The following is a 14,975-nucleotide window of genomic DNA, read 5'->3' on the forward strand; positions in this document are numbered from 1 at the left end:
TCCCAGTTATACTATATATATACTCTATATTCGCGCGGAACAATGATGCCTCCTCGGGTTTTGGCCCTGGGCCAAAACCCTGCGGGGGCAAAAAGCAATAAACCTCACTTTCTAGGGGTTTACTAGCGTAATAAAATTACATGGGATGTTGGAACAACACTCGAAAAGCTTGTAAATCACTCGCCGAAAGTGCGGTCCATTTCTTAATTAGAAAATTTCCTCAGTGCCCACGGTGCATGGCGTGGAAAGGCGTTGCGACACTAAAAACGGGCGCAGTGAAGATGCGCATAAACAGGTAACGCGAACGTCCTTAAAAATGGCAACTTCATGATCCTTACATATAATGCATAATTTAATCAGCTTACCATTTCTGGCCTCCTTCTTGATCTCTCTTCTTGTCTACTCTATAATTTTTATTTTACGCCTTTATTATTTCGTCTCTTTCTTATGGACTGGCTTACCACTATTGTATGTAAAAATAATCGAAGAAAGCATTTTCTGTGTTTCTATGGTTAAACTGGAATTAAACACTGAAAGTCAAGAATTATTCGCTTCATCGACTTAACCGCTGTTAAAGGCAGTGATAATTATGCTCATATGCTTCCTCGAAACGACAGACGCTTCAGTAGTTTCTTTCAGTTGCAGCCGATTTTTATATGCGTGGCAGGCTCTATAAAGTAGTCTGTATCTCCATCGAGTTTTAACACGATTTTAAACAAATCAGCGCACTTATTTACTTTGTGCTATATTAATTCTAATCTTAAATAAAGGATTGCTTGATGGAGAAAAAAATCACTCTCATTTTTTTTTTCATAAGCTTTTTTTTCTTTTGCTTTCCTCTAGGGATCCTGTCGATTTCGATTTAGAAATCGAACCTAGCATCCTCACAATGGACGATGTGGCATTTCTGGTATATTTTACTATCGCTATGAAGGCTTCGGGATTCCGAAAACCAGTTGAAATTAATTTCAGAAAATTTATACCATGCCCCGTGGGAACATTTATTGATGCCTCCACTAAAGGTACACTTGGATGCCAAAACTGCCCTCCAGGTAACTCCTAACTTCTTCTGTTCATGTAGTAAGATGGGTAATGTCACTAACAAAAGAAATCTGTTTTAATAATTTAAAATTATTCCTGGAGAGCCAGTTAGATTAACTGATGATAACATAACCAATGAGGAACGAGGCGCTTAGTTCAGGCTATAATTATCTCAATAAAGTCAGACTATAGCGGATGACCGTTCTATCGAGGACCAGACGCTTTCAAGGAAGCGAATCGGGAAAATATATATGTTTATTATATGGAGGAGAGTGCTTTACTGGGAACTAAACCACTCGTAGATTCCATACGCCACTCCATCCGGGACCCGAGTGGCGTATTTTCCGTATGTCACTCTTTAGTGCGAGTGCCATATCGCTCATTGAAGTCACGATTCGCACCTTTTCTACTTTGTTAAATGAACTTTGTTTCTTGTGTCGTTTGTTGTTAGCAAGCATCGACACGGAGGTTTAATTTGTTAACTAAACAACGAAAAAGAACGAGGTTTCCGAAAAACTTAAGAACGAGAACGCGACAATAGAAACCTTAACAATTTTAAGGTTTTTGGAGGGAACTCTTCCCAAGGGGTTTACAAAGTACAAGATGTTGTAAATAAGAAACCAAAAGAAAGCAGCTGAAAACAATCGGCCGTCAAAATATGGCCGCATCGGATTCAAGTCAAAGTTTGTGATATTTTATGTTTTTACGTGTTATATAGTTGACAAGTAATTTGTTTGATTGGAATTCAGTAAGTGTTTCTAGCCCATGTGTGCTTTGTGTTTTCCAAGAAGACGAACGGTGATTTGTAAAACGGGCTCGATTATTCGAAAATTCTAAAATAAAAATCGGCAATATCAAATACATCTGGTCTCCATATAATAAAATGAACATCACACGTTGGCTCAAAGATATGAATTTTATGTTTAGTTCTCGTGGCAAAAACGATATCACACTCGTTCGCTGCGCTCACTCGTGAGATGTCGTTTCTGCCACTCGAACATAAAATTCATATCTTCTCGCCACAAAGTAATATCCACTATATATTTTTGGGGGCTTGAAGGTGAAGTGATTGTGTTAACAATAATATGCCTAAAGTAAGTAGGAAACTTCAAAACATAAGACGGCTGTCGCACGCTTTGAACCACCGAAACAACCATATATTAATAAAGGTGGCTCAACGTAGTTTTTTAGCCTAAGGATTGATGTTTTCAAAATAAATATTCTCTCTGAAGCCAATATTCTATTTTTGTCAAACTATACCATAATGATCACAGATGGCATTTGTAATTTTTTACTAGTATCTCATCAGCAACAGCGGTTACCATGGCCACGTTTTTTTGTATTATTTTGTATTTAAACACGAAGGCGCGCTATAAAAGGAGTAAAGCTCCTCCCCCTTTGTCACGCGATCCCTGCTTCCATGGCTAAATCAAATATGGCGGACCATGTGAGCAAGAAGGGGAAAAGTCGTTGATCCAAAATAAAAGTCGAATCCTACCTTGGGCTCTTTAATTTGACTGAAAAATACTCACTTTCGCGAAATAAACCCAAGAAAACACCAGTGATATCTCTTCTGTAGCACATATGCAAGATTTTAGCTCACCAAATTTGAATTTAGCGCCCGTAACGGCTCCCTCCATTGGCGCGCTGCTGTACAATAGCGCACAAATTCCTCTTGGCTGAGATACCCCGTCTTGAGCCTTCAAAATGAATGGCTTGTGGTCTTTCTTATTTTAACATGCTCATCCCTTGGTTTAATGGTTAACAAACGAGTAAAATCTATTGTGAAAGGATGACTGTTTGCTTCATGGCGGATGTTGCGCCATAATTATTAGAAAGTCCACTTCTGTGTTGGATTGAACCGTTTTACGTACATTGCTGCTTCTTACCTTTTAATTTTCAAGTTTATCGTCAATAAGGGAATAAAATGACTTTTTGAGGGCATATTGTTTATTTGCGCCCGCGTAGTGTCATTTGTGGCCCGAGCGCGAAGCGCAAGGGCCACAAATGACACTACAAGGGAGCAAATAAACAATATTCCCGAAAAAAAGTCATTTTATTATCATTATTATCAATAAACAAGGCCAAAAAACATCCAGATAGGCAACATATTCAGTTTAATGAAGTTAGCATCATGATTTTCAATTCAAATAACACAAGTACTTCATCGCAATGAAAATTATACACGATGCTACTGAGGCTTATGTCTTATTGTGTAGTTGTAGTATAAAAGAGCTAGCTGCAGTGTCTCTGAAAATAATGATCGAGTAATGGGTTGATTCATGGATAATAATACTTTACAAACTTACATTTTCCGATTGAACTTCGGCGTAAAATTCTTGCAACTGCTTTAGTTAAATTAGCTCGACCGGAGATACACAATTCAAGTGAACGATGTTTCGTTTCTCGCAAGACAACAAGGAGTTACTCTCTTTGTCTCTTCGCCTTGTGCATCTGCTTCTAAATCCGATTTTTTGGCTGTATTTTGTCCCATTTACAGCAAATAGACTTTGATTTTTTCTACCGAACAAAATTCGCTTGTCGAAAAACTGTTCGAGACTCTTGCTGTACGCGTACGCACCTGAATGGTTTTCCCGCGTCAGCGACGCTGATTGGTTAAAGTTAATCGGATGATGAACTGAGAACCAATCAGCTACAGGGCCGTTAATGTATTAACAGCCCGCTAGGAGTCATTTGCGGCCCGCAAAGCGCGTGTTTTCAATAGGGCGGTTTTCAATTTTGGCCGCGTGTATTGATAATAATTCTACTTTAATACTTGATATCTTTTCGGCTACTTAACCCTATTCAGACCGGGCTTTTTTGGACCTTCTCAGACCGGGGGGGGGGGGGGGGCTTCGGAAGCCCCCCTATGTAACTTCCAGAATATTTAAGCAATCACCATGAAACTTATAGGATGTATTGTATGTTCGAAACTCTTTCTTTTGGTATATGTCACGTGGGATGGTGACGTCACATCACGTGACAATTATATCATGATGTCAAAACAGCCGCCATCTTGGATCCGCCATCTTGGATTTCAAAATTTTTCCAAACTGCCAGAAAACCACCCCAAATCACTGTAAAGTACTCCAATAAAAAAAAAATGTGCTTTAAACCCATAAAAATGTAAAAATAATTCCATTTAAGTTGATTCTTATTAACAGAAACACGCAAAATTACAAATTTGGGAAAACATGCCTGTCAAAATGCCGTTGCCATGGTAATGTCAAGTTCCTGACACATCATCCAACCCTACCAAATTGTTGCCAGATAAATTTTAGGAAAACTCAAAAGTTTGGCAGCGTTTGGTTAAATCTTAAAAAAGTTATAAAAGTTCAAAGTCAGCGCGGGCCTCAAAAGCCCCCCCCCCCCCCCCGGTCTGAATAGGGTTAAGTCATATAGTAACCCTTACAGGAGCCAATTCCAACTGATAGCTAGGGACAAAAATAGCACACTTTTGGTGACCAAATCAGTCCTAAAGGTTTTATTTACTGTCTATAAATTACAGTGACCACTAATGTACTAAGCACAGGTCTTCAAGATAGGAGTCATTGTGGTATTTTACTTGCACACAATCATTGCAGCTTTGTGCTTTGTATTACACTAGAACTGTTGAAAGGCTTTGCTCACAGCCAGCATGCTCCTTGTATATGTTGCTTTGTAAAATACAATATTAAGGGCCGCCGTGGGCAAGAGACCGTTTGACCTTTCTCGCAGCTTAAAAGCTAGCTCCCGCGTATCGTATGTCGTTTATCGGAAGTCACACACTACAATATAACGCAATCTACTGTTGTTCAATTGAGCAAATCTACGAAGAAAATGTATTATTAACTTTGCATCCTTGGCCTGTGAATTCATAACTACTGTTAATTCTGTATTTATTTTAATTCCATCATATCCTAACTATGCTATTTAGACAATCACCAACATTGCTTCTTAGGTTTAAATAAACGGCATGCAGTGCATGCAGAAGCGATGACGTTTCACAAAGGGTCTAACATAATTTTGAATTTGTCAAAAACTCAACGTAAATAAAAGTTGCCGACACCTTGTGCGTGATAAAGACTGTTATCAAATTGTGGTGTAGATTTTTTAAACCTAAGAAGCAATGTTGGTGATTGTCTAAATAGCATAGTTAGGATCTGATGGAATTCAAATAAATACATTAGTTATGAATGCACAGGCCAAGGATGCAAAGTTAATAATACATTTTCTTCGTAGTTTTGCTCAATTAAACAACAGTAGATTTCGTTATATTGTAGTGTGTCGAACGGTCTCTTGCTCACAGCGGCCCTGTATTTTATAGAATTAGAAATTTCTGTCTACTGAATCTTATAGATGCCATCATATAAAATTTAGTCTTTTTCGTTTATACATTGTGGTGTTCCATTCTGACTGCGCGGTATATTCCTTTTGAGTTCTACGCGGCGATTTGTTGTTTAGTTAAACTTGTTTTCTGTTCGATTGCGCGAAAAGGACAAAAAGACAAAAGGACAAAAAGATCCTGCCGGTCGGCCGCCTGCATAAAGCGATAATAATACATACATTTTCTTCGTAGATTTGCTCAATTGAACAACAGTAGATTGCGTTATATTATAGTGTGTGACTTCCGATAAATGACACACGATACGCGGGAGCTAGCTTTTCAGCTGCTAGAAAGGTCAAACGGTCTCTTGCTCACAGTGGCCCTGTATTTTATAAGAATTTGAAATTTCTGTCTACTAAATCTAATAGATGCCATCATATAAAATTTAGTCTCTTTCGTTTATACATCGTGGTGTTCCATTCTGACTGCACGGGAGTATTCTGCTTTTGAGTTCTACGCGGCGATTTCTTGTTAAGTTAAACTTGATTTCTGTTCGATCGCGCGAAAACGACAAAAAGACAAAAAGACAAAAGGACAAAAAGACAAAAAGACAAAATGATCCTGCCGGTCGGCTCCCTGCATAAAGCGATGACGTCATCAGCTGCACGTCATCGCTTAAAAATGTCCTCTGCAATTGGATAACAGTCTTTATCCCGCCCCCAATTATGTTAGACCCTTTGTGAAACGTCATCGCTTCTGCATGCACTGCATGCCGTTTATTCTGTCATGTAGTCTACCTTTTATTTTTCCGATATAATTGTAGCATGTTGGTTCGCTGCTATTGGTGCATTTCGACCCTCATTATTATTCCGACTCTTAGATGTTGTTGTTGATCGGCTGTTTTGTGTTCGTTTGCGTGCTCCGAGACCGCAGAGGTTTGTGTACGAGCAAGCCGTAGGTGTCTGTTGTGTTCTTTTAACCTTTCTTGCATCGCTCTCCCTGTCCCCCCGATGTATAATATGCCGCATTCGCATGGAACCTTATAGACATTCAGTCTTCAGTGTTTATTTGGATCTAGGGCATCTTTTGGTCGCACTAAGTGAGACCTAAGCGTTGTGTCTGATTTGAAAACGGTGCGTACCGCAGTAGATTTAAAATCCTGCGTGGTTTCATTGTTCGCTGTCGGCCTTGTTGTCTTTGTGAGGTTCTGGATAAATGAAGAAGGACATCCGTTGGAAACAAAGTCAACTCTCGCCTTGCGGACACCCCGCTATTGCGGACACTCGCTATTACGGACAAAATCAAAATCCCTGGCGAAAGAGGTTTGACTGGAAATGACTCCCGCTATTACGGACTCTCGCTATAACGGACACAAAACGACGCCCCGAGCGTGTCCGCTTTAACGAGAGTTGACTGTATTGATGATAAATGTTTCTTTTCTTCAGAGATAACTAATGGTTTTGTTGTGAGGTGTTAGGCTCGGTCGTATATATAGACAGTTAACAAATATACCACGCTTCATTTACTGAGGATGGTGTGAATCACAGACTAGGTATTGGTCAGTGTATGTGGGCTTCCTGTAGACACTGGTACAGTGAGAACGCCATCTGAATCCCTAGTAACTGACGTGTCGAGAAGGGAATAGCGTTATCTTTCGCGATTTTCATGGTAAAACGAATAGTTGGCGGTTGACTGTTTAGATGTTTCAAAAAGCCGTCGAAATGGTTTCGATCGGAGATGGTAAAAGTTCCTTCTTCATATCGCATCCAGATCTTAGGTTTGAAAGTCAATTACAAAATTGCTATCGCCCGTTCCTCAAAATATTCCAAGTAAAGGTTCAACATAATTTATATCAAGGTCGTCTAAAAGCAAAAAGGCGTTGCTTGATGGTGCATCGTGGAATTTTGGATGACGTCACGACAAAACAATGAATTATAATAGTGCACGCTATCGTTGAAGCCCGGAAACGCCGAGGACAATACCTTAAGGCCAAATATATGGAAAAGCATAATTAAACGCATGAAGCATTATATGTTCTACATAAAACCAGAACTACATGTGTGTGTGGGTGTGTGTGTGTTTTATCAAGTTGTTGTTTTGTATTAGCATAGACAAGAACATCGCGGGTAAACCTTGTTTTTCGATGGAAACTGAAACAATAAAAATGCTAACACGCATTGTTCGATTTAGCTAACCGTTTATACTTGTATTCTTTCTGACGTAGCCTTTGCAACACTTCAAAATTTCAGGTCAAAATTCTAAACATTTTAAGCAAAATTTTTAACTTTGATCGGGATTTAAATATGTAAACAGCAATTAAAATGAAAATAGTTGAACAATAGTTTTTTTTTTAATTGGGCTATTGTTTTCTATTAACAAGGAACTAGATGTATACGTGATAAAGTATGGGTTACACCAGTGTATACAGAAATCTTGCCAAATGCACCTCCAATGATACCCCGCTTTTGCTCACTTTCCAATCTTAAGTCACAGCCTTGCCAGTAGCAGTTTCCCAGTGTTCTTGGTCTAGCACAGTAATTAAAGGACGAAGGTTTTGGACTCGGTGAGAATGAATTTGGCACACAAACTGATGCTACCTTAGCGATTGTTTACGGCTACACCTTTGCGCACGCTCTGCCTCTGGCACCGTTATTTTTAGCAACGCTATGTAGTTTGCCACGGCTTTAAGAGGGTGCTTTTTAAAGCATAGGCAAAACATACTTTTTCCCATTTCATTTTCGTCTACTAACGCGTAGGTTGGTTGTTTTCAGGAGGTTTTTACTCTGACACAGTCGGTTACGTAGCTGAAACCTGCATGAAATGCCCAAACGGTTCTTTCGTTGCATATGACAAAACACCAGGAAAACATCATCAAGATTGCAAGTCTTGCCCCTTAGGTAAAGATAATTATTTAATTAAAGATAATTAAAGAAAGACTACTTTTTTGAGGAACTCTTGGTGCTTCTATGCAATGTTAGCTCCTATTAGATAATTAATTTGGGTCAACTAAGGGGGTGGGAGGGGGGGGGGGGGGGGGGTAGGGATGAAATTAAAGGTGTCTCGGTGTGCTAGTCAAGATGGAAAAATCCAGACCGCAGTGAATATAGATATAAGCCAAAAAAATTCGTGAATTTGGTGTTTCCCCCGGTGCTTGCCATTATGATTTCCCTTGGTCAATGCAATGGATTAATGCTATAATATTTAACAATTATTCCACGAACGCGCTTTGGATATGAGATGGTAGATAGCCAACGAGGCGCGTAGCGCTGAGTTGGCTGTAACTATCTCACATCCAACAAGCGCGAGTGGAATAATTGTTTTATTAAAAACGCTCAAAGAATTGCAATATTTGAGCTTGCCAACTGTTTTCGCTGACGCGTATCGACTTCCATATTTGTGTCAATGGTATATGAGCTCATATACCATTGCCTGTTAACCAATCAAAACTCAGGAATTGCAATATATCATTGCTAGTTTTTAATAATAGTTATATAACCTGGAGCAGGAAACTTTTATTAAAAACACAAATCCTCAAAAAAGCCAACAGACAGTTTGCGCAGGGACATAAAATATCAAAGAAATTTAACTTGATTACAACAGTTCGATATCGGAATCTATTTACAGTTTAGTTTCAGTGTCCTTGACAAATAAACATATGCCTTTTTTAAATCTTTAACAGGGACAGAGACTGACTTCTTTGCTGGAAACCGCGCTTGTAAATGCTTGGAGGGACAGTATCGGACTAACATGTTCGACCGATGTTTTAAATGTGGCCAAGGTGGACTGAAATGTCAGGATGATTACGCTTCACTGAATTCTGGCCACTGGTGGGAATGGCGAAACAAGACGTACAAAGATCGCTACAAACTTTATATTAAAAATCTCTTGGCAACTTCACCAGCTTTAGATGCTTTCCATGTACAATACCCCTATCCCATACCAACGTCTTATTTGTGCCCAGCAGAAAACTCGTGTAAGGGTGGTCTAGATTCCCTCTGTGAGAATGGGTACGAAGGTCCACTTTGCAGTGTTTGCAGTTCAGGCTACTACAAACAGTTTAAAATCTGCACACGATGCCCATCAAAGAAGTGGATTGTGGGCCAGTTGTCTATAATCGTAGCCATCGTGTTGATCATCATTGCCGTTTTGGTGTGGACAAGCAGAAGGAAGATTAAAAAGGAAGGAGAACACCATCTGATAGATAGGTTTTTTTCGAAGGTTAAGATCGTAATTGGCTTCTATCAGGTCACTTATGGTTTGCTGGACGTGTTCTCATACATCAAATGGCCAGGTTCTCTTGAAACTATCGCAAAATATTCAGGATTTCTCCAGTTGAATGTGCTGCAGATAGCACCCATCCAGTGCCTTTTTCCTGGATTACACTTGGATGCCTTTGGAAGCCTCTTTGCAGTAATGGCAATGAATGTTGCTATAGTTTGCTTCTCAGTCACAGCTTACGCAGTTCATAAGCTGATCATCTCAAGAAATCGCGACCTCGAGGAAGACGAAAAGTCAAGAAGAGTCTCACAATCCAAGGAGCTTGTGTACAGGAATTTGTTTTTCTTCCTGTACGTAACGTACCTGAGCACGTGCTACAAGACAGCTTCTGTCCTGCCCCCCGCTTGCAGAAAACTCTGCCGAGACAACAAAGAAGCTTTATGTCCCAAGTACCTGAAAGCCGATTACAGCGTACCATGTCAAGGGCAAAAATACAATCACATGGTAATCGTGGCATACATTTCAACTGCCTACATTTTTGCCCTTCCTGCCGCCTCGTTCATCGCCCTTTGGAGACAACGAAGATCACTCTTGGCCACAGAAGACGAAGATACATCGCAGGATCACGGTTCTAACAAGGAAGTGATAACCGGATTGCGTTTTCTCTTTGAAAATTACAAAAGCCGTTCGTGGTATTGGGAACTTGTTGAAATGACCCGTAAGGTGATCCTAACATGTGGCCTAATTTTTGTAGGACAAGAGAGCAGGTCCTACATTGGCTTGACATTGGTTATCGCTGGGATGTATGGGTTCGTTTTTGCCTGGATGAAACCCTTACAAGATGCGATGGAAAACAGGCTGATGACGACGTCCCTTGCCGTTACTGTCGTCAACTTGGTTGTCGGAGCAGTGAGTAAGATTCCCTCAGAGTATGTAACAGGCTGGATGGGACCAGATACTGACGCACTGTTATTCAAGATATTGGTATTCGTGGCAAACTCGTTGGTGATTGGTCAGCTCGTCGGTAAGCTTAATAACTTAAGTTAAAATTCAAATATAATTTAACTATGAAGGAGCTCAAATTTCCAGCCAGCCAATCACAAATCCAAACGGGAAGCGAATAGATGTATTTAATTAAGTTATTGATTTTAACGTCCCGGTATGCCGCGAAATTAGTTACGAGAGCTTTTGGAAATCATGACTAAAATAAAATTTTAAATGAACAGCACAATGACCTTGTACATGCGTTGAGTTTTTGCCTTATCCTTTCACTTTGATCTGCGAAGCAACGACGTGAAATTACTAGTATCTACGCACTTTGTCCTATTTGTAAACAGTCAATCCTTACTTTTTCGGTCTATGCCACATTGGTAATTAAGCTTTTACTTGTACACGATGCCATATCTGCTGTAGTTTAGGCCTGGACTGAGTCTAAATTTTGCCCTGATCATTAGATGAAAACTATACTTGGAAAAGGCGATTATTAGACGTAAGTTAGATTCGCAATTAGGTTAGAGATAATGATGAGGTCATCTGTTATAGACAGGGCTGTGGAGAGGGCAGCTTACATTATAAAAACGTACGGGGGATTATTATGATATAGTTATGGAGGATGGACTTAGGCATATCAGTTATTTTGCGTTCGATCCTTAACGGTGACGTTATAGTGGAAAGAAATAATAAATTATGGTAGAATGACATCGACCGTTTACGCAGAAGAACGTGGTCAAGAACTTAAGACCTACAGAAACCTAGATATGTTGAAAATGCTGGCAGAGGTACTTTCACGAGACTGCATGGTCGTAACATGAAAATGTTTAGTCAAAGGCCTCATGAATTTAGTAACTCATTATTATACCCTCGAGCTCTACTGTGTAGCCATGACGTTACGCATCCCACACTATTAATCATATAATACCAGGCAAGCGCTTGAAGGGCGAGGCTTTCCCTTTTAAAGGCTCATTCGGTGTCTAAGGAAGCAGTGTAAAAGAAATTATGTTAATTTATGTTTTTGCCTTCAAACTATCTCAGTGTTTTTGCATTCCCTGGCTTTCTCTTTGGCACTCCTGCTTGAATGTCAACTCGGGCGGGGTAATTATAGCGTCATAAGCCGAGTCTCTTGACCAATCAGAATGCCAGGATTCTTATGACCACCTCTGAAATTTTACTAAATACAGATATTCCTCCTGCCATTTCTGAACCAGTTCTTCAATATAGTGCTCTAAGATCGCTTCGTTCTTGGTTTTCTTTCAGTTGAGTACGGTTTGTTCCTATATGATTTCCTCAAAGAGTGGCGCAAAAATCCACATTGGTCTTTTTCTTGTTGTCTGGCTTTGCTGCTCCCTCTCAACGATTTGCAGGGGGAAATCCGTGGTATAGTTGGAACCAACGTCCTCAAAACCCAGCTGCAAACAGGAGACTTCGAAATGGTTACAATTCGTGCTGCTATACAAGACAGTGGTGCTATTGACGTCACCCTTGAAGAAAACGAAGAAGATGATGATGTTGCTGATGATGCTGGTGGTGATGATGTTGGTGGTTTTGAGGCGAAGGAAGAAAATCATCAAGGCGTAGACCACAGCAGCAATAAAAGTGATCAGGGGACACAAACTGAGTTATTGTCGCTTTTCACAATCGCTGATGTCGCAGAAAATGGGCCATTTGAAGAAACACACTTGTAAAACACTGTGAGCTATTATAAGGACTATTATTTTGCATGTTTATCAAGTTTAAGCTGTTTAAAGATACATAACATTTCATTCCAATCTAAGTGAGAACAAAACCTTAATCTATCGTGATATCAGTTGCTTTTATATATATATTTATACCATGCCATAGAAAATACAGCCAATCAGAATACAGGAAAGCCGTTGTATATTCGACGGTATTCAACCCAACCTTCCCATCGTGCGCTGCGATGGTATTCGCGATGAAATTTAGTGAGCGTATTCTCTATGGCATGGTCTATGGTATACCGAGAAAATACAAGTGACTCGTGGGATATTCCATAGTATACCACTCGAAAGCGTTGCATAACTAGTATTTATACCATGCCATAGAAAATACAGCCAATCAGAATACAGGAAAGCCGTTGTATATTCGACGGTATTGAACCCAACCTTCCCATAGTGCGCTGCGATTGTATTCTCGACGAAATTTAGTAAGCGTATTTTCTATGGCATGGTATAAAAAAGTTACACAACACTTTCTCGTGGTATACTATGGAATATCCCACTTGTCACTTGTATTTTCTTAGCATACACACTCGCCTAAAGGCTCGTGTGTATACCGAAAAAATACAAGTGACTCGTGGGATATTCCATAGTCTACCACTCGAAAGCGTTGCATAACTAGTATATATATACAGTAAAAACCCGCGAGCAAGACCATCACATGTAAGAACCTGTTTGGCTAAAATTTCAAATTAGACCTCCTTTTTAAGAACCTATTTAGCCTAAAATTTGGAAACGGGTTGTTATTTCCTAAAATTGATTCAAAATTTTTGCTTTTGGGAAAACAAGCTTGGACAAGGTATTACTGTACATGTATATAATATTTTGTTCTGAATGCTTATGACAGGTCCCAGGTCTGCCCGATTGAGCTAGGCCAATAAAAGAATGGAGGACATGAGACATACAGGCTTCCCTACAACAACTAAATTAGAATAAGTTATTTTAAAGCCAAATGAATTTAGGACTGATAAGACCTATTCAGTGAAATACAGGAACCCTGAAAGGCAATATTAGACAAAGTTTAAGGGATAGATCTAATTTATCTTATACACATTCATTAGCCGCCTTTTATATTATAAACTTAGACTTGAACTTACTTAAACTTGTTTTATTATAAACTTAGCCAAATTGGAAGAGTATTTGTAATGATGGTCTTTGAAAGTCCATTCCATCATTCGTTAAGTGCACAGTGGTTGAAGGTAAACAGTTTCCTCTACTCGATAGAAGATTCGTTAACAAATTATATATATCTTGTGCCCTCTAAAAAAATGTGTAGACAGTTTAGCAAGTTTAGGTAATTAATTTAGCAAAGGGCAAAAAAACCTTTAACTTATATATCCATATGATTGTAATTTATCACTTCGAAAATAGGGTATCACCTGTGCGTAATGTAGAAAAAATGTCAAGGCATCCGTTATATAATTTATCTCCTGTGCCTGTCAAAAAAGAAATTTGAATGCCTGGGGGGGGGGGGGGGGGGGGAATAAAGATGGTAGATTTTAAGCTCGGTGATAAATAGTGAAGAAATTATTCTACATGACACGAGCGTGGGAGAAAGAAAAAAATCTGAGTCCGGACCGACGGGAATCGAACCCATGGCCTCCCAGAATACCGGTTGAGAAGGGCGCTCTAACCAACTGAGTTATCGTGAGACTCGCTGTGAGCTAGGCCATATACTAGGTTGATAAGTGTATGCAGGACGCGTGTCACTTATCAACCTAGTATATGGCCTAGCTCACAGCGAGTCTCACGTAGCTCAGTTGGTTAGAGCGCCCAACCGGTATTCTGGGAGGCCATGGGTTCGATTCCCGTCGGGACCCCACTCAGATTTTTTTCTTTCTCCCACGCTCGTGTCATGTAGAATAATTTCGTCACAAGAAATATGTTGTATGCAAAGTATAAAGTAGGTAGTCAAGTAGGTGGTGGATCTAATTAAATTAAGGTTTTCATAAAGTATTATCACTTTTGCGAGCATTTATATCCAGTGCCCGCTAGAGAAAGATGTGTAGATAATTTTATAGGTTTTCTGTAAAAGTTTGGTAAAAAGAGGGGCAGAAAAATAATGATATTTCAAAAGCAAGTCATATTTATCCATAGCTCGGATTGATCGTACAACAAGTGGAAGCTGTAGAAAGTGTCTCAAGACATTTGTCACATTTAAAAATGTGCATAGATTACATAACAAGTCAAGGTTAAGTTTTTGGTAGATTTAGGAACAAGAGCAAATGGTACATAAACGTCCTTGGAAAGCTTCCAGGAAATCTGGAAAGTGCCGGAAAATGCTGTTCCATTCGGCACTGGAATTATCCGGAAATTCAAACCAGAATTTTTGGTCGAATGAAAATCGCCCATCGTAACACTTGTGGATGATGCAAAAATGTCTCAAGACATGTGTCATATTCATTTTTAATAGCTGCTTTAAAAGAATATGTAGACAATTTTCTAGACTTGCTGTAGTTTTTTGGTATAATTCAAAAGCGGGGACAAAATAGAGATGAATCCGTTTCAAGTTTGGTTTGTCATTTAAGAAAATATTATCACTTGTAATTGTTTTTATTCTTTGTGCTTGCTACAGAGATATGTAGAACATCTTTAGATTTTCTTCAATGTTTCGGTAAAAGACGTAAGTACAGAGATAGTAAACTGATATTTCTATTACACTTGACATTTATCCAACT

The 14,975-nt window shown here is 39.4% G+C and overlaps 2 protein-coding genes across 2 annotated transcripts in view; both read left to right on the forward strand.

Annotated features, from left to right (window-relative positions):
- The window catches only part of LOC144665010 (uncharacterized), a 58,720-nt gene extending 57,657 nt beyond the window's left edge, over positions 1-1,063 (forward strand). The window contains exon 14 of the mRNA XM_078526197.1: positions 844-1,063. Coding sequence (XP_078382323.1) covers positions 844-1,063 — 220 coding nt within the window. The remainder of the gene's footprint in view (positions 1-843) is intronic.
- Positions 989-13,699, forward strand: LOC144666341 (uncharacterized). The gene is made up of 5 exons (XM_078527749.1): positions 989-1,052; positions 8,119-8,244; positions 9,027-10,589; positions 11,819-12,252; positions 13,145-13,699. Exons 2-4 carry the CDS (start codon positions 8,163-8,165, stop codon positions 12,244-12,246), a joined length of 2,073 nt encoding a protein of 690 aa, XP_078383875.1. The 5' UTR covers positions 989-1,052; positions 8,119-8,162; the 3' UTR covers positions 12,247-12,252; positions 13,145-13,699.
- The last annotated feature ends 1,276 nt before the right edge of the window (positions 13,700-14,975 follow it).

The sequence above is a fragment of the Oculina patagonica genome, chromosome 9 (assembly GCF_052425735.1).
Source record: "Oculina patagonica isolate OP01 chromosome 9, crgOcupat, whole genome shotgun sequence".
NCBI lineage: Eukaryota > Metazoa > Cnidaria > Anthozoa > Scleractinia > Oculinidae > Oculina > Oculina patagonica.